Here is a 20,767-nt window from a genome sequence, read left to right on the forward strand (position 1 = left end):
ACTGGCCCACCCTGCTGCCCTGCAAATGCAGGGTCGGCCCCCCAAACAGGCCCCCTCCACCAATTTTAAAAAGATGTACTCAATTAAACCTACCAGCATAAAAAATATGGCAGGGTAACTCCCGCAAACTTGTGTTTTGCATAAAAAAGACGTAAAGTTAAACTTTCATGAACAGACCTTATTCTTCTTCACGTTTATCGACTTGAAAAGGTTCCGTCTATGAGACAATCAGGCCCTAAAACATTGCGGGGTTTGTGATACAGCAGCTGTTAAAAACGAGCACGTTAACCTACTTTTTTAAATATAAGAAACACAGTAGATTTCAGACTGTTATTGCATATGGATACCATTGCCTACTCCGGTCCTTTTACAAGCCGGCGAGTGACGATGTTTTAAAGAAACAATAGTTTCGTAGATATTGTTATTGTGGAAAGTTGAGGTGGAGCCGGAGCGCTTTGGAATTGCATTGTCCTCAGACCCACTGCTCTCACTTTTCCCAGGATACTTTGAGGCCTGTGACGTCACGTGGAGGTATCGCCGAATTTTTAAACAAAACAAGTGAAATACTGCATAAACAATTAGGCTACTGTTTCAAGATGGGCAAAAACCATCTTAACTGCGCAGTAGCTCATTATAATAACAGTGGAAGCAATACAAATGAAATAATATTCCATCGATTCCCTAAAAATGATGAACTTCGAAGACGATGGATTTCCCGCTGTAAGCAAAAGAACACTTAATATGGATTACGCACGAATATGTTCTGCTCACTTTTCACCACAAGATTATCAAGGGTTTGAAAAAAGAGCTTTAACACTGCAGTGGTCGCGCGTTCTACTATTGTAGAACAGGTGTTTTATTTTTAGAATCCTGAGCAATTGGCAACATGCTCGACCTTAAGCGGTTGTGTACCTTTCTCCGAAAACCTTCTATACATTCGAGTCAATTTTCACCGCTTCTTTCTTACACCTGCTCAGATTAGTTCCATGATTTAATAAGTGTTCTACTATTGTAGATCGCGCGACTATTGGCGTACAAGATTGTTTCGTATTAGTGATTTATTTCGTTTTACATTTTCACGTTATTTTTCTGGAATACGTGTTTGTAATATATGAAATGTCAGTGCATGACAGAAAACAAGTGCGTCTTTAGTTAGAAGAGGCCTAATTGACTATAAAAGTGCATTTGGGATTGAAGACATGTAGGAGCTCGAGGAAGATTTTGATGAAGAAAAAATTGAGTGCAGTGATACCGAAGATGTACGAGGCAATGTACCGGAAGAAGAAGAAAACATACCAGTACAAGCCAGTATTGAAGTCATGGATCTTGCTGCACCACCTTCTCTCGATACACGTGCGTTTTATATCGGTAGAGACCTTTATATCGGTATATCGGTAAAACCTTCTCACTGGTATGTAGATCCCATAATGCCAAGAAACTCAAGAACTCGCAATTTGAATATAATACCAGCTTTTCATAGGCTTGGCCCACAAGGCATCTTTTTATGCCTAATTGATGATGAATTGATGAAAAAACGTAGCTGGTGTTACTCCTTCTAATATATTTAGAGCAAATGAGAATGTCAGACGAAACAATTTCCTCCATGATCTAGGTTTCGACCTAGGTTGATAAAACCAGCAATGAACCAACGTTTAGCCGTGGAATCCTTACCAAACAAGCTTCGACGCAAAGGAAGAGTTCTGTTTGGCTTCAGTGAAGGTGCTCCATTACTACAAGACGAAGATTCTGGGTTTGAAAAATGTTTCCTTTGTGGCCATTCTCGCAACAAGTCAACGAGTAAAAACTTTTGGAAAATGCCAGAGATGGGCGTGCCCAGACCAGCAGAAAAGCGTGTGTGACGATTACTTGGAGTAGACAATCATTCAAAAAGAGTACATCAAATTATTTTACCTGTACGATGTATAATAGAAAAAGATTTGTGCTGTTATATGAACACTTATAGCGAAACACTAGTTCGATTTCAGTTCAACATAGTTATATATTAAATACGATATACCAAATGTTTATTTCTGTCAATGTTCTTGTATTAATCAAATAAAATAATTTTAAAATATTTTAAAACGTGTATAATACTATAACTAAAATACCCAAGACAGAATATTGCTAAAAATCATATCGCTATAGAAAAATACTGATGTTCTACAATAGTAGAACGCGACCACTCACGTAAAGGTGGAGGGCGCGACCAATGCAGTGTTGTTTCCTGCAGTAGTAATGGGGTTACTTTAGGACACTTTTTGGCCCCTGGGTCCCTGCCTCAGGACCCATGGTCCCTGGCCGGGGTCAATGACCTAGGGGTACATAGGACCACCCCCTCTAAATTTTGGCAGGGGTACCATGGCCCACCCCCTAAATTTTGGCAGGGGTACATAGGACCACCCCCCTTAAATTTTGGAAATTGCCAAATCTAAAAATTTGGTATGGTAGCCTAGGACAATAGTATGTACCTCTATCAGTATTGGGTGTCTATGTCGTTCCCTTTCATGGGTAAAAAATTGCCAAAAAGTCAAATTTCGGAGGTTTTTGACCTAATTTATCCCCTTGGGTGAGGTGTTATTACCCTATATGGTTATATGGGCGTATACAGCGGTCCATTCCCTTTCATAAGACATGGGTATATTAATGCACCCCTTGAAAAATTTGGGAGGGGTACCTTGGCCCACCCCTTAAATTTTGGAAATTGCCCATTTTAAACATTTGGTATTATAGTATAGGACCCTAATATGTATCAAGATAAATTTGGGTGGTCCACCTCGTTCCCTTCTAGGGGTACAAAATTGCCAAAATATAAACGTAAGCAATACGTTGTACCACGTGTTTGGTTTTTGGTCGATTTTATCCCCTTTGATGAGGTGTTATTATCCTATATAGCTATATGGTAATGTATAGGGGTCCATTACCTTTCATAAAATATGGGTATATTTGTGCACTCCTTTAAAAATTTGGGAGGGGTACTTTGGCCCACCCCTTAAATTTTGGAAATTGCTCATTTTATATATTTGGTATTATAGTATTGGACCCAGGTCCCTGGCCGGGGTCAATGACCTAGGGGTACATAGGACCACCCCCTCTAAATTTTGGCAGGGGTACCATGGCCCACCCCCTAAATTTTGGCAGGGGTACATAGGACCACCCCCCTTAAATTTTGGAAATTGCCAAATCTAAAAATTTGGTATGGTAGCCTAGGACCACAGTATGTACCTCTATCAGTATTGGGTGTCTATGTCGTTCCCTTTCATGGGTAAAAAATTGCCAAAAAGTCAAATTTCGGAGGTTTTTGACCTAATTTATCCCCTTTGATGAGGTGTTATTATCCTATATGGTTATATGGGCGTATACAGGGGTCCATTCCCTTTCATAAGACATGGGTATATTAATGCACCCCTTGAAAAATTTGGGAGGGGTACCTTGGCCCACCCCTTAAATTTTGGAAATTGCTCATTTTATATATTTGGTATTATAGTATTGGACCCTAACATGTATTATAATAAATTTGGGTGGTCCACCTCGTTCACTTCTAGGGCTACAAAATTGCCAAAATATAAACGTAAGCAATACGTTGTACCACGTGTTTGTTCTTTTGGCCCAATTTATCCTCTTGGATGAGGTTCTATTACCTTATATGGTTATGTATAGTGGTCTATTCCCTATCATAAGACATAGGTACATTTGTGCACTCCTTTAAAAATTTGGGAGGGGTACTTTGGCCCACCCCTTAAATTTTAGAAATTGCTCATTTTATATATGTGGTATTATAGTACTGGACCATAACATGTATTATGATAAATTTGGGTGGTCCACCTCTTTCCCTTCTAGGGCTACAAAATTGCCAAAATATAAACGTAAGCAATACGTTGTACCACGTGTTTGGTTTTGACCTAAGTTATCCCCTTGGATGAGGTCCTATTACCTTATATGGTTATATGGTTATGTATAGGGGTCTATTCCCTATCATAAGACATAGGTACATTTGTGCACTCCTTTAAAAATTTGGGAGGGGTACCTTGGCCCACCCCTTAAATTTTAGAAATTGCTCATTTTATATATTTGGTATTATAGTACTGGACCCTAACATCTATTATGATAAATTTGGGTGGTCCACCTCGTTCCCTTTTAGGGGTACAAAATTGTCAAAATATAAACGTAAGCAATACGTTGTACCACGTGTTTGTTTTGGCTCAATTTATCCCCTTGGATGAGGTCCTATTACATTATATGATTATATGGTTATGTATATTGGTCCATTCCCTATTATAAGACATGGGTATATTGATGCACCCTTTAAAAATTTGGGAGGGGTATCTTGACTCATCCACTCAGTTTTAGAAATTGTTTAATATAAGCATTTGGTATCTTCGTACAGGTCTTCAATATGTACCACTATAAATTTGGATGGTCCACATCGTTCCCTTTCATGGGTAAAGAACTACCAAAAATCAAATTTCGGAGGTTATTGACCCCTATTTAGCACGTTATATGGTTTATTACCTTTATATGTTTATGTTCTCTTTTAAATTTGGGAATTATAAAATAACATAATTTGGTAAACGTTTTCTAGGATCCATTGTAGATGTTGGTGTTCCTCTTATGGCCAAATATTCAAAATTTAAAGGTTATTGACCGGCTTTATTATTGAATAACTACAGGATTTATTACTTTTTCATAAGACGCAGGTGTATTTGTGTACCAATCTTAAATTTCGGGAGGGGTACATTTCTTATTGTCATATCAATAATTGGTGATTGTTCTTAAAATTGGATAGTATCTCATTCATTGGGTAAATCATTATGATCACGTGATCAGTTATTGACCTATGATGGGATTAGGAGTCCAGGACATTGGTACATTTAAACTTTGTAGGATAATTTGAGAATGCGTCATTGGTATTGATTATTACAGCCAAATATAAATGTAAGCAATACGATGTACCACGTGATTGACCTTGATGAGGTAGTGTACAGGGATACATAGCTAACCTTATTGAATCTTATGACTCATAGTCTTAAGGGAATACATGCTATAACACTGGCAAAGTTATTGTTGATGCAATTTGATTGGTTGATCACTATCTTTCGTGCAATCTGATTGGCTGATCACTATCTTTCGTGCAATCTGATTGGTTGCTGATTTTCAAATCTTTGCTGCATTCAGTTTTGTTTTAACATTTAAAAAGTTTGAAACTTTGGTTTGACATTTTTTCGTTTGATATTTTTAGTTTAAAAATTTTTGTTTCGAATTTTTTTGTTTGAAAATTTTGTTTCAAAATTTTGTTTGAAACTTTTCGTTTGAAATTTTTGTTTGAAAAGTTTTTGTTTGAAATTTTTGTTTCAAAATTTTTTGTTTGTAAATTTTTGTTTCAATTTTTTTGTTTAAAATTTTTTCGTTTCCAAAATTTTTTTTCTGTTTAAAAATTTTTGTTTGAACAGTTTTGTTTGGAAAATTGTGTTTCACATTTTTTTGTTTGAAAATTTTTGTTTGAAAATTTTTTGTTTGAAATTTTTGTTTGACATTTTTAAAAGTTTGTGCACTCATTAGTAAAGAACCGGAACTGTTTAGAACTAAAACGTCTGGCAACATTGTGGTGCAATAGTACACGTCAGAACATGATAATGCAACGTCATCAGTTTTGCATCATATATAAGTATCGTTCGAGTTAGTATTCATGATAACATCATCATGGCTACTTGTCTGCAGTTTCTAAACACACGTGATGTAATGAAATCATTTACCAAGATTACTGATTTACAACAGAATGTACCTTATTGAATCTTAGCTAGCCAAACGATCCCTACAAAGTTTGGATTAAGAATCGTAGTGAAGCTTGAAAATGATAAGAATATAATTTTACCAGCAAGATATTTTCCCATGGAAGCATCAAAACAAGAAGAACTGCTGCGTTTCTTAAATACTGGATCTGTATCTTTATGTTACAAAGGATTCTTGGGTCGAAGTCATCAATTTGAATTTAGTACACAGCCAGATTCGTCAGCAATTGTGATGAAATCATGAATTCAAACGTCAGCACATTCCTTTGACGTCAGACATAGTTGTATGAATTTGGTTGGTCAGCATGACGTCAGCAACTGTGATGAAACCATGAATTCAAACGTCAGCACATTCCTTTCCAATGACGTGAGCCGTAGTTCTATAAATCAACCAATACACTGTCATCCCACGAAATCATTTGAGCAAGTGCTTTTCAGGAGGAAAGATGTGTACTTCTAACGATAAAGAGTTCATCTTCGCAAGCTATTATCCAATAAATATATTTCAAACAAAACATGTGATGATTGGTATCAGTGCTAAAACATTTGAACCAGTAATTCGATTGGGCAAAGCAGAACAATTTGGTGTACAACTGACCTGTGAAGAATGGCAAATATTATGTTCACGAATCGACCAAATGAACGATTATTTTCATGATGAGCTAAATGTGACCATAGTCAAATCATTAGGCTCAAATCATGAAGTGGTGATGCGTACAGTCCTCGAAGAGAAGATGGTGCTGTTACGTAAAAAGAGTACATTCCATGTCCCTCGCAACATGGTGTATCTAACACAAACGGAATGGAACAAATTCATCAGCGTATTTCAGTGTGTTAAACATGCAGTGGAAGTGTGCAACAAAACAAGTATATTCCTGAAAAAGTACTATTTTGAAAAATGTGTTATGCATATTGTACAACATGTATCTAGATATTGTGATGGTTGTCAACATCGTTCGTGGGTGCATAACTGTATTGATAAACAGTTTATTTGTGATCAAATGGACATTGAGTTTCCACCAATTGATATCGCAATAGACCTTAAAAGACTTCAATTGGAATTAAAATTATACGCTAAAGACAAACTAGTGCAAGAAGTTCAAAATACATTGTATCGACAATATCCAGAACCACTATCTGGTATGGATGTATGTGGAGTGTAATAAAATGATCCATTTCAATGAATTGTGTTTTTTCATTTCAAGTACAACCCCATATTCTGATGTGTACTATTGCACCACAATGTTGCCAGAGGTTTTAGTTCTAAACAGTTCCAGTTCTTTACTAATGAGTGCACAAACTTTTAAAAATGTCAAACCAAACTTTGAAACAAAATTTTTGAAACGAAAAAAATTGGAAACGAAAAATTCAAACAAAATTTTGCAACAAAAAAATTTCAAACGAAAAATTTTTAAACAAAAAAATTTTGAAACATTTCAAACAAAATTTTGAAACAAAAAATTCAAACAAAAATTTGAAAGCAAGAATTTTCAAACAAAAAGTTTCAAGCAAAAAAATTTCAAACTAAAAATTTTACGTTTCACGGTTAACCGTCAAACTTTATCCGGTTTTTAACTATTCGATTAACAAATAAACGGTTTTGATCATATTTATCAGTGAGTGCAAAATGTTGAACGAAACCAAGATTTTTAAATGTTAAACAAAACTTAAAACTGAATACAGCAAAGATTTGAAAATCATCAACCAATCAGATTGCACGAAAGATAGTGATCAACCAATCAGATTGCAGGAAAGATAGTGATCATCCAATCAAATTGCATTAACAATAACTTTGCTAGTGTCAGATTACATCACCTTATGATTAAATTTCAAACTGTTGTAGCATGTATTGCCTTTCGTCTATGAGTCATAAGATTCAATAAGGTTAGCTATCAGATTTCTAAAGCTCAAGGTCAAATCAATCACCACCAATGATCTTAGACTATGAGCTGTGACTAAAGTTCAATGTATTGTTTCAAATTTCGCACCTTATGTTAAAATTCTGTTTATCACCATTCCCAAATTTAAAGAATACTTCTCTTGATATACCTAAGTCTTAGAGTTAATCATATCATTATATGTTCAATAAGGTCATTAATGTCCGTCAATTGTTTACCTGAGTAAAACCAACTGTTTTCTAGAAGTGTGTGTACTCAAACTTAAGAAGTACCACAACAAAGGAAATGAATCCCTGTACACTACCTCATCAAGGACAATCACGTGGTACAACGTCTTGCTTACGTTTATATTTGGCGGGAATAATCAAAACCAATGACGAAATTTCATTTGACAATTCTCAAATTATCCTACAAAGTTTCAATGTACCAATGTCCTGGACTCCTAATCCCATCATAGGTCAATAACCGATCACGTGATCATACTCATATTTGACAATGATTTACCCAATGAATGAGATACTATCCAATTTTAAGAACAATTACCAATTATTGATACGACAATAAGAAATGTACCCCTTCCAAAATTTAAGATTGGTACACAAATACACCTGTGTCTTATGAAAAAGTAATAAATCCTGTACTTATTCAATAATAAAGCCGGTCAATAACATTTAAATTTTGAATATTTGGCCATAAGAGGAACATCAACATCTACAATGGGTCCTAGAAAACGTTTACCGATTTTTGTTATTTGATAATTCCCAAATTTAAAAGGGAACATAAACATATAAAGGTGCTAAATAGGGGTCAATAACCTCCAAAATTTGATTTTTGGTAGTTCTTTACCTAGGATCAATAACCTCCGAAATTTGTTTTTTGGTAGTTCTTTACCCATGAAAGGGAACGATGTGGACCATCCAAATTTATAGTGGTACATATTGAAGACCTGTACGAAGATACCAAATGCTTATATTAAACAATTTCTAAAACTGAGTGGATGAGTCAAGATACCCCTCCCAAATTTTTTAAAGGGCGCATCAATGTACTCATGTCTTATGATAGGAAATGAACCTATATACATGACCATATGACCATATACGGTATAAGACCGCTTCAAACGGAATAAATTGGGCCAAAAACCAAACACGTGATACAACATATTGCTTATGTTTATATTTTGGCATTTTTTTTACTCATGAAAGGGAACAAGGTGGACCACCCAAATTTATCATGATACATATTGAGGTCATGTACTATGATACCGAAGGCTTAAATTGAAAAAATTCCAAAATTTAAGGGATTGGCTATGGTACCCCTCCCGGGGTGCATCAATGTACCTATGTCTTATGATAGAAAATGGACCCCTATACATGACCATATAATCATATTAGGTAATAGGACCTCATCCAAGTGAATAAATTAGGTCAAAAACGAAACACGTGGTAGTACTAAAATTTGGCAATTTCGTACCCATGAAAGGAAACGAGGTGAACCAACCAAATTTATCATAATACATGTTAGGGTCCAGTACTATAATACCAAATATATAAAATGAGCAATTTCTAAAATTTAAGGGGTGGGCCAAGGTACCCCTCCCAAATTTTTAAAGGAGTGCACAAATGTACCTATGTCTTATGATAGGGAATAGACCCCTATACATAACCATATAACCATATAAGGTAATAGGACCTCATCCAAGGGGATAACTTAGGTCAAAACCAAACACGTGGTACAACGTATTGCTTACGTTTATATTTTGGCAATTTTGTACCCCTAGAAGAGAACGAGGTGGACCACCCAAATTTATTATAATACATGTTAGGGTCCAGTACTATAATACCACATATATAAAATGAGCAATTTCTAAAATTTAAGGGGTGGGCCAAAGGACCCCTCCCAAATTTTTAAAGGAGTGCACAAATGTACCTATGTCTTATGATAGGGAATAGACCCCCATACATAACCATATAAGGTAATAGAACCTCATCCAAGAGGATAAATTGGGCCAAAAGAACAAACACGTGGTACAACGTATTGCTTACGTTTATATTTTGGCAATTTTGTAGCCCTAGAAGGGAAAGAGGTGGACCACCCAAATTTATTATAATACATGTTAGGGTCCAATACTATAATACCAAATATATAAAATGAGCAATTTCCAAAATTTAAGGGGTGGGCCAAAGTACCCCTCCCAAATTTTTAAAGGAGTGCACCAATATACCCATATCTTATGAAAGGTAATGGACCCCTATACATGACCATATAACTATATAGGATAATAACACCTCATCAAAGGGGATAAAATCGACTAAAAACCAAACACGTGGTACTACGTATTGCTTACGTTTATATTTTGGCAATTTTGTACCCCTAGAAGGGAACGAGGTGGACCACCCAAATTTATCATAATACATATTAGGGTCCTGTACTATAATACCCAATGTTTAAATTGGTCAATTTCCAAAATTTAAGGGGTGGGCCAAGGTACCCCTCCCAAATTTTTCAAGGGGTGCATTAATATACCCATGTCTTATGAAAGGGAATGGACCCCTATATACGCCCATATAACCATATAGGGAAATAACACCTCATCAAAGGGGATAAATTAGGTCAAAAACCCCCGAAATTTGACATTTTGGCAATTTTTTACCCATGAAAGGGAACGACATAGACACCCAATACTGATAGAGGTACATACTATGGTCCTAGGCTACCATACCAAATTTTTAGATTTGGGAATTTCCAAAATTTAAGGGGGTGGTCCTATGTACCCCTGCCAAAATTTAGGGGGTGGGCCATGGTACCCCTGTCAAAATTTAGAGGGGGTGGTCCTATGTACCCCTAGGTCATTGACCCCGGCCAGGGACCATGGGTCCTGAGGCAGGGACCCAGGGGCCAAAAAGTGTCCTAAAGTAACCCCATTACTACTCCTGCAAAAGTAATGTTTAAGATCTGACGCAGTCCCTTCATTACTATTGATACCAAACTGGCATGCGGAAAAATAAACTAGACGCTAGTCAAGTTGAAAAACAGGTGTGTAACAACAAAAATTTATTTTACTTTTATTGACATTTGTTTCTGAGCGCCTGAAACTTTAGGATTTTATGTACGTAAAGCGAAGTGGAATGGGGTACTAACGAGAATATAAATGTATACTCTCATATACTATTCTTTAGTTTAAATGATATTCTTAAATTTGGCTGAGTATCTGAATCATTATTCTGGCAAACTGCCCAAAGTGCACTTGGAGCAGAACATTCGCAGGAACCTATTATGAACCGATTCTAACCTAACCTAATCTTGTTTAAACGAACCGTACTTATTACGTACAATTTACATTGATTTTATTCCTTCTTCAATGCCACATCGTGTACCAAAATCACTTGTTCTGCTCTAAGTGCACTTTTACCATTATTCTTAGGCAATAGTGGGTAATAGAAGGGCTGACCGACAGAGGGGGTTAAGCCACGGAAACTAAATTCCAAGGAACCGAAGGGTAAAGTATAGGACAAATAACTGCAAATTTTCCACCGTGAAGGTGCTTCTTTTATGTATGTAACTTGTAATCTAATATATAATGTAAAGTGTGTTGTATTGAGTAATAAACAAATATTAGTAAAGTAAAGGAAATATTTTGCAGCAACGATATCTGACAGTTTGATTAATACACACTAAATACAATAGGTTAGGTTAGATTTCTAACCTAACCTAACTTAATCTAACCCAATTAAATTAGGTTAGGTTAGGTTAGGGTAGATTAGATTTCTAACGTAACGTAACCTATCCTAACACAACCTAAACTAATTTGTTATTACACACCCGGAATCTCTGAATACTTTAAATTGTGTTGCTTTATGTATTTTACTATCTGAAATGCTCTCATACAGAGGATTGGTTTATGGAAAGTACTTGAACTTCTTCCCCTTTTAGAATTCACGTTTCAATGAAAGTGTAATGACAAAAATCTATAATGTCACACTTTTCTCACGCCCAAAGAGGATGAATTTGGATTTTAACGGTATCGGAAGGGTTACTATTCATTTCAGTGACCCCGAAAATTATGGACTGGACACCAATTTAGGCTGTTTTCGATTATTTGTCATTTCCTTCCTATCTCCTCTCACCCCCGAAACGAAAAATGATAAGATCCTAAGTTAAGCCTGGGTACATTAAAGTACCAATAATACTTGGTACTTTAAATTGGTCGAGGAGTTAGCAGTCAATTATAATTACAATTAAAACGGAAATTTTCAAAGCAATGGGACATGTTTTCCCTTAAGTTTAATGAGGAGTTTATATACCGAGTTTCATCTTTCTAACTTGATAGGCTCGTAAGATACTCTATTTTAGGCACAAATTTTGAACCTCTTCTATCCCTTAGGATTCACTCTTTAATCAAAATAATGTGATAAAAATCTTAGTCAGGTCAACTCATGTACTAAAAATTATAAAAATTAGCCCAAAAGTCTAGGATAAATTAGCGATCAAACATTATATTCATTTTTATTTGTATAGATAACTAATCATTATTGACGGTGTTTATTTATTTATTAAATTATATTGTCTGATCTGTGAGTAGAAAAAGCTCATTATTTGTATTTGGAAAGACAAGGAAGTTCATAATTATGTTTTGAATCCAATTTTACGAGTAAAGGGCGATGTGTAACAGGCAGGCAAGCGAAAAAATCTTCACCGATACCTCCACATGACGTCACGGACAGAGAGCCAGTCAGAACGCTAATCACGAACTGGGGCTACCTGCTCAGACCAAGCTTCAAAGAAAGAAATCGGATCAGGCTTCGTTGTTTTCTTTTTTCAGAAAAGAAATTAGTCGCCACTATCAGCGATTGTTTTATACAAACCTCAAACAATTACTATGAAGTTGCTGCCCTCGGCTCGTGTTTTATTTGTTGCATCGAAGAGCAAATCCGATAGCAGCAATTCAATCATTGGAACACCAGTTACGTGTCGTTTGTCGTGGAAGACAGATGTGGTTGTGTCAGAATGGATGGTAGGAGTGATTGTAAGATTACTGTAAAGAAAAAATATAAAATTGGTGCTAAAAAGCGAGAACACAAACGAAGATGTGATTTACAAAAAGCTGCATCTGACCCAAAACAACGTAGGCTATTTGAATCTGTGAAGCCCCAAGAAACAAATGAGCGTGATGTGACTCATTCGAGTATTGCAGAACAGTTGCCAGGTATTTTTTTTCCGTCTAAGGTGTTTATAAATTATAACGTATACACCACGTCTTTGGATGACTTCAGTCAATCGTAGCTTATCTTTTATGGCTATTTTTACTTCAAATTACACAACTTTAATAGGCGAACACGAAATTAACTGAACGGTTTGCTGCCGCGTATTGCTTTCAAACGGGTCAGATCAGGCTTTCATGGTTCAGGGATCGAGTCAAGCCTGCTTGAGACACGGGTCGGGTCAGGTCACCTACGCTAGGGTCAGGACTGCTCTAGCCACGGGTCGGCTCGGGTCAACTTTCTTATGCGCCGTTTCGGCTAAATCCTTCTCGGGTCGAGTTGAACGTCGACCCAACCCGACTCATGACCCGAATAAGTTTTAGCCGAAATGACGCATAAGAAAGTTGACCCAAGCCGACCCGTGGCTAGAGCAGCCCTGACCCGACCTGTGACCCAAGGAGGTTCGACTCGAACCCTGACCCGATAAAGCCTGACCTGACCCGTTTGAGAGCACTAGCTGCCGGCACTGGGCTCAGTAAGCGTTCGTGTAACTTCTAAAAGAGCTGAACACTTATGCTGTCTGCCAAATTAGTGTGTATATCGTGTAAATGTTAACTTCCCTTTAGTTATTTAAAGTTAATTTAAAATAAAAGTGTAGTAAAATGTAAAAATTATTTGTGATGTGCAAAGTAGGTATTCATATGAAAAGAGAAGTTGGGACCAGCCGAGGAATGGGCGGACTACACTAGACGATAGACGATATCTAATCTTTCTGCGACATGTAGATATGATATTATGACTTACTTATGTCAAGGAAAATCTTGCGTTTCGAAGTCTATCGCAAATTTACCTCCAAGCGCATTCTTTGTGGAAACATTTCTATAAAGATCTTACAGTTCATGAAAATTCAAAAGTACATATCAATGCTTCCGCAGCTTATGTAATGGCCACTAGAAGTGCAGATATAAATACACTTGTAGATAAAGGTCTCATGGACAGAAGAAAAGCTCAAGTTGAACTGTGGAGAAACATTTTGAAACGTATATTGGATATAGTTGTTTTTCTTGGACGACAAGGACTAGCTTTTGGAGGGAAGCGCGAAGAAACAGCCGCTGATTTCAACAACAAAAAAGTTAATCATGGAAATTTCTTAGGATTGGTTTTATTTGTATGCAAGTATGATGATATTTTAAAGAACCATGTCTCAGAGGCGATTATGAAGAGTCAAAACAGAAGATTATGCCAAGACAAGTGTGGTGAAGGAAGTTCACCAGGAAGAGGCTCATCAGAAACATTTTTTGTCGAAGACATTTGTCAAGAAGTTAGTAACCTATCTTGTTCTTCAGATTCAAACTAATAGTGTTAATGAAATAAAGCAGGCTGGTGCATTTAGTGTTGAAGTTGACTGTACCCAGCACTTTACTGTTATTGAACAGTTAGCATTGTGTGTTCGGTATGTGCTCCATGGTGAAGTAAGAGTGAAACTTCTGAAACTAATTCCTGTCGACAAAGCTACTGGACTGGGTCTTCACAAACAGATTGAGGATGAACTTAGTAAGCTGAAACTGTCAACGTCGCATATTGTAGGCTGTTCTTTTCATGGTGCAGCTAACATGAGTGGCCACTATAACGGTATCCAAGATCTGTACGTTACAATCAGACTTAAAGCAAAAACGGAACGTGTTTTGTTCTATTGAAATTAAAGCTATGGAGTTTGCAAAGGACTTGGAAAGACAATTGAAGGATGCAGGATGCGATGTTGCAGTTAAAACTTCTCTCCTTGCAAAGAGAATACCAGTGGCAACACTTCAAGCAGACGAGCTTTCCCATGATGAGGCAAGAATTTTAGATTCTCCATCAAAAGTGTTTCAGATAATGTGTTTTCAATATTATTTTCGATACTGCACTTGAGCAATTACATTCTCGGTTTATCTGCAATGACAGTCTCATGAAGGACATTGCATGGCTGAATCCTACCCGTTTCCATGAGATAAGTACTTTAGAAGAACTACCTGATTCAGCTCTCAATACTCTACCACATTATTGCAAAGTGGAAAGACAAAAGAATTCAAGAGGAACTGCTCCAATTTGCTCGTTATTATAGTGACTATAATCCACCAATATGTAAAAAGCAGGATATTTTAAGAAATGAGCATGGCAGCGAGCAATATGCTCATAGTAGTGAAAAAGAGGAAAATGAAGAAGAGGAAGATAATGAAACTGAGAGTGAGGAGGAAGATGAATGGAAATGCAAACCTGCAAGAAAGTGTAAAGTGTGTCTAGTTTGTGCATTGCACCTGCTTCACGAAATAAATCTTTATGGTCCATTATACCCATCGTTGTATAAAGCGTATAAGTGTGTTCTAACTCTATCGTGTACCCAAGTATCATGTGAAAGAATTTTCTCGATTATGAAAGTGATCAAAAATCGATTGCGTTCATCGCTTGGACAAGATTTGTTGGAAGACTTTATTCTTTAATACATAGAAAGATCATATACGTTTGATTACGACAAAGTGATTGACGATCTTGTATCTAGCTCCAAAGAATTAGGTAGCTATTTGAAATTGTGAGTGTAACTGGGGCATAATGAAGATATTAATATTAGGATACATTTCTGGCATTCATATTAATATTATATTATATTAGCTTACAGTATGCAATTCAGTAGAAAATTTCAACCAATTTGATATTAGAACTTATTTACGAGGAAAGAAACTGTCATTATTTCTGTCAGTGCTTTAATTATTTAGTGTTTCAAAGTTGATTTGAGATTAGTTTTTACTTATTGCACAGTATATATTTTGGGTTTTCTAAAACATGACACTCATTTGTTTAAATAATTTTTTTAAATTCATTACATAAAAAACAATAGCACTATATAAATAAGTGAAAGCACCAATTCCGGTATTGTGTGTGTTTACCATAAAAAATGATAATGACAATTACACACTGTATGACTTACTATGAAAATGTTCCTACTTCAGATTTTTTGTAATTAATGTTTTGCTTTTGTATGAATATATGGGATACTATTTATGGGTGCGAAGATAGACTTTTATATATAATACATATGAAGAATGCCAAGTACATTTTTACATTTTTATACAGTGGGCCTTCATTTCAGTTTAGCAGGGTGGGCCCTATGGTTGCCAGTCCGCCCCTTTTTCAGAGATATTTGATGGTGAAAATACAATTTTCGAAAATTCGCAATGTGTAAAAGTTTCCAAAAAATCAAGTATATGGTTCTCAAATCTGAAACTCGTTTGGGACGTTGTAGGGGAGAGGGGGTACATTTGAACAGGAGGTACCTTTGAACATTTAAGATAACAGGCTAGAAATAATAGCATATCTGGTGGTTTCAAAATTTTTAGTTTGCCAAAACTGCGTTGCGTGACGGTCAACTGTTATCTGCCATTTTAGTGTAACTGCTGATGAACAGCAGTACTTTGATACATTTGTGGAGTGTAAAGTTGAAATTTTTGTGAAGTTTTGTAAGAGTTTTGACAGAAGCCTGTGTTTTGATATTATCTGCCATTCATTGCAGAAGCAAGTATATTAATTTACTTATCTAATGTTGCCCTTTGTATTTCACAATAGTTTGTACTATCTGGTTATTAGCAAATTCTGCTTGGTCATGCCGGTTGGGGCAGTTTTGAACAAAAATTAGGGGGCACATTTGAACATTGTTCTACCTCTACTTTTTCTGAAACTTATAAGTACCAGCAACATGTTTGTGTTCTCAGACAAGGAAGACAAATGTTCAGTGCCAACTGCTGATATTGTGTGTAGACTTTCTAATCCCACAACTTCTGGAGAGACAAAGTGTACTGCAAAATTCTGACATTTCATGTTGATTTGCAGAATTTTAGAGTAGAATAAATTTCGTGTCCACTACCCGGTTAGTGGTGAAAAAAATGTAATCTCTTAGATTGCTAGTAGTAATAGGTTTTCCATTAAGCCTATCAGGTATGACGAGCAAAATTAAAAAGTGAATCATAATCATACTTTCACAGACATGCTACGATGATCATATTGTTTTAAAGTTTTCTTCAGATCACACCTACACCTATAGATATGTTGTCTACACATCCTTTTGTGTGTGTGTAACGTATAACGTACAGCATATATACAGGCCCGTATTTAGGTAATTACTATTCTGTGCTAGAACACAGGACGTCACAATTTAGAGGGCGGCAAAATTTTGGATTTTTTAAAAAAAGATTCACAATAAATTTATATTTAACACTACCACACTCAGAGTCCCGAGCAAGAGCGAGAAAATGTTTAATTCGCTCTAATTACAGTAGTTATTAATTAGCTAGCTTATCTGATTATTTTTTAAAAAGTCATCCTCTTCTACTCCCACCCCAAGGGGTGAGGATGAACTTGAACATCATGAAAACTGATACCGTTAAACCCAGCGACCTCGAAAACAATGAATTCAACACTAATATCTGTCGTTTTCGATTACTTTTAAACTCTCGCCCGCCTCACTCGGGAGTTGAGTATGACCTTGAAGTTGAATTGGATTAAAACTGTCACTATTCATCTCAGTGACCCGAAAAACTATGAATTCAACTCAATTCAGATATGTTTTCGTAGGGGAGGCAAATTATTTAGAGCACAGAGGCGCACAATATACAAATACAAGCCTGCATATATGTTTCAGCAATTATTACTATTATTATTATTTCCTTCCCATACGCGATTGGTTAATTCTTGTGCCTTAAACCGTTAATCCTGCTTTGTTACATTAGCCTTGTTGTTCGTAAACGAATTCATCCTGAAAATAACGATTATTGTAGTAAAATAATGGTTTGTTCAAAACTGCCCCACATATGTTCAAATCTACCCCATGCTTGTTCCAATCTACCCCCCCCCAAGGGGGTACATTTGAACGACACCCCCTACGACCTTGCACAGAATGACAAGATCAAACAAAGTACTCTATTTTATGGCAAATATAATGTATATTATATTTAGCTTTTGCTACAGTTCTATAAGGAAATTTACTGTGTGTTTGGGAGCAAAAACGAATATTCGAAAACAGATGTTCAAATGTACCCCCCTCTCCCCTATATTATCTAGTTTTCACGTAGACAAAAAATTGAAGGTGAGTCTCATTTATTTCGTTTCAAAATATATATTCCAAAACGGTCATTTTTAAGTTTCCAACATCAATTTTCAGAGCTTTTTCCCCGACGTTCTAAGGTACGTCTCAATGTCCACAGAACACCGAATGTTGTCCATTCCACTATCTTTCATATGGTTTTGGTTTGAACTCATTATCTTTAAAACCTAAAAAGTTACAACGTTTAACGGAATCCTCTACAAAAGTGCAAAATATGCAATGCGCCTATACAAAATAGCCGCTACAAACAAACCTACACTGCTAAAAATAATAAATGAATACCCGTTTACAACTCCCTGAATGTGGTACAATCTTACGTAAAAAATAAACTTTGTTAGCAACCTTTGACCTGGAAATTGGTCGATTTCATTTGGATTGCCCCATTTCGGAGATGACTGCCACGGCTATATCAACTCGAGCAACAAGTTCTTCAGCCGTTGTGGCTGGTGTTGTATATAAAAGTCGTTTCTTACCTCCCCCAATAAAGAAATCAAGGGGCGTGAAGTAGGGTGAACGACAGAGTTGGCGTGGATCAATGAAACTTGACCCACTGACCCACCACCCACCGTGACCCACGACCCACTGATCCAACACCCACCATGGCCCACTCTGACCCACGACCCACCACCCACCGTGACCCACTCTGACCCACCACCCACCATGATCCACTGTGACCCACTCTGACCCACCACCCACTGTGACCAACTCTGACCCACACCCACCATGAACCACTCTCATCCACTTTGACCTACTTTGACTTACCAAAATCCATCGTCATCAACTCTGAACACGATCCACGGCCTCTTCTGAACTGACTAAAGAGTTTACACTTGTAATAAAACAAGACTGTGAAATTGTCACTAATCGGAGTTTGAATTTCTAGTCAATCGCTCAAGCACCACTCTGTTACAATAACAGTGGATCTGACCTTTACGATATAAAATGGTAAAGTGTTTGTCAGTGAGAAAATTGAAACAGTTCGAGATGGGGGAAATTAGTGTGTGCCTAAAATATGCTTGTACTAAGAGAGTATTCTTTCAAGTGTTAATTTCTTAACGCATTCCACAAGAAACTTCTATTCGCAGGAAAATACCCCTGTACAATATGGAAAAGATTATGGTTTCTCAGTTCACAGTATTTTTCTCACAAAAGACTTGAAAAATCATTTGTTCATAGGGTATAAAGGTGCTCGGGTACCCTCTGTGAGAGCATCTCCATAAAGTATGCTCATAATTGTAATTTGTGTAATCACTAAAACACCACGTTAAATTTAAGTTACAAATATGCATAATTGCAATTATTATGAATATTTATTCAAAGTAGTTTACCTAAAGTAAAGAAGAGACTTACTAAAAATTAGGTAAAAAGTTGAATAACACAAATAAGCCATTAGTAATACAAGTATACATTTTCCGTAACTCGTAATTTTCCACCTTAAAACAAATCTGAAATCGTATTTATTTCCTGTTGGTAACTTTTTGGCGGTAAATCATCTGCAGTGGAATGATGTCCATCCTTCAGCCAAGAAATAACTAGCTCGTCTACTTTGAGCTTGTCTAGCGGTGGGCCATTAACATTGATGAGAAACAAGTTAGACAATGTTTGAGCACTTAGTGTATTTCTAATATTAGTCATCTGTAAATTCATAAGGGGAAATCCCCGTTCGCACTCTGTCGTGGAAATTGATAATATTTCTACCCGATTTCTGCAACTTCTCATCGACAATCTACTTGTTAGACTTAAGTCTGATAACGATTTTTCTTGGTCAGGTTTGAAATACTCAGCAAGAAGTATCATCTCTCTATCACCATACAACACCTTTTCCATATCGACCATGTCAGTTGGCAATGTCGACCCATGTAGAACAGAAACTTCATCTACCACGCCTTCGATAGGGAATCTTGTGAATAAATTATTAATTAAAGCCTGATAAACTGATGATTTCTTATTTGTTTATAAATTTAATTTTTGTAATTACACATGAAGGTTTGATACCATTACCAAGTTCCCTCCCCCGTCTAGAAAGCGAAAGGGAACGAGGTTCCTGGAAAGTGTTCAGAATTGAATGGGAATTTCCCTCCTTCTTCAACTTCAATTTCCACACTCCTGTTTGCCATGTGCCAAATTACAATGAATTTCAATTAATCTATCATGGTATAATTATTTCCTTGTTGAATTATCAATACTTTTCAGTGGAAAAAAGGATGAAATTTCAAAGTTCCAAATCAAAGTAAGTAGATCAACGTAAAGGGAGAAAAAGTGTAAAATTTTCCATACAATTATGCGTACAATCCAAACTTAAAATTTCCGTGTAATTAAGCTTACAGTACAAATTTTATGTCTATTTTTCTCACAACTTTATGGGTTGATTGCCCTGTGCTGTAAGCACTCCATATAATAAACATAAGCTTCAGCAATTATTATAGCAGAAAGCGATGGATATATGAAGCCAAGCACTGTATTCTTTGTTTCTAATTTTTTTCTTAAATAACATCGATCGTTTTCGATCATTTTTACACACCAACTCACTACCAATTTTCCATATATAGAAAGTGCCCCTTCCCCCCACATAAAGGAGAATTTTAAAAAATGCTAGGACGCACTCTGTTTATTTTCAATAAAGAGTTAATACACTGAATTTCATCTCCGTAAGTTTAACGGCTTGCGAGATACTCATTTTTTTTCGCAAAAATTCGAATCCTCACTACCTCCTTAGAATATTATGCATTATAATAAAAGCAATATAACATC

The 20,767-nt window shown here is 36.3% G+C and overlaps 1 protein-coding gene across 1 annotated transcript in view; it reads right to left on the reverse strand.

Annotated features, from left to right (window-relative positions):
• The window catches only part of LOC145682095 (heat shock 70 kDa protein 4L-like), a 196,853-nt gene extending 195,248 nt beyond the window's left edge, over positions 1 to 1,605 (reverse strand). Inside the window, exon 1 of the mRNA XM_081753689.1 lies at positions 1,468 to 1,605. Coding sequence (XP_081609815.1) covers positions 1,468 to 1,605 — 138 coding nt within the window. The remainder of the gene's footprint in view (positions 1 to 1,467) is intronic.
• Positions 1,606 to 20,767: the final 19,162 nt, after the last annotated feature.

Source organism: Thermobia domestica, chromosome 3, assembly GCF_964235325.1.
Source record: "Thermobia domestica chromosome 3, izTheDome1.hap1.1, whole genome shotgun sequence".
Classification (NCBI taxonomy): Eukaryota; Metazoa; Arthropoda; class Insecta; order Zygentoma; family Lepismatidae; genus Thermobia; species Thermobia domestica.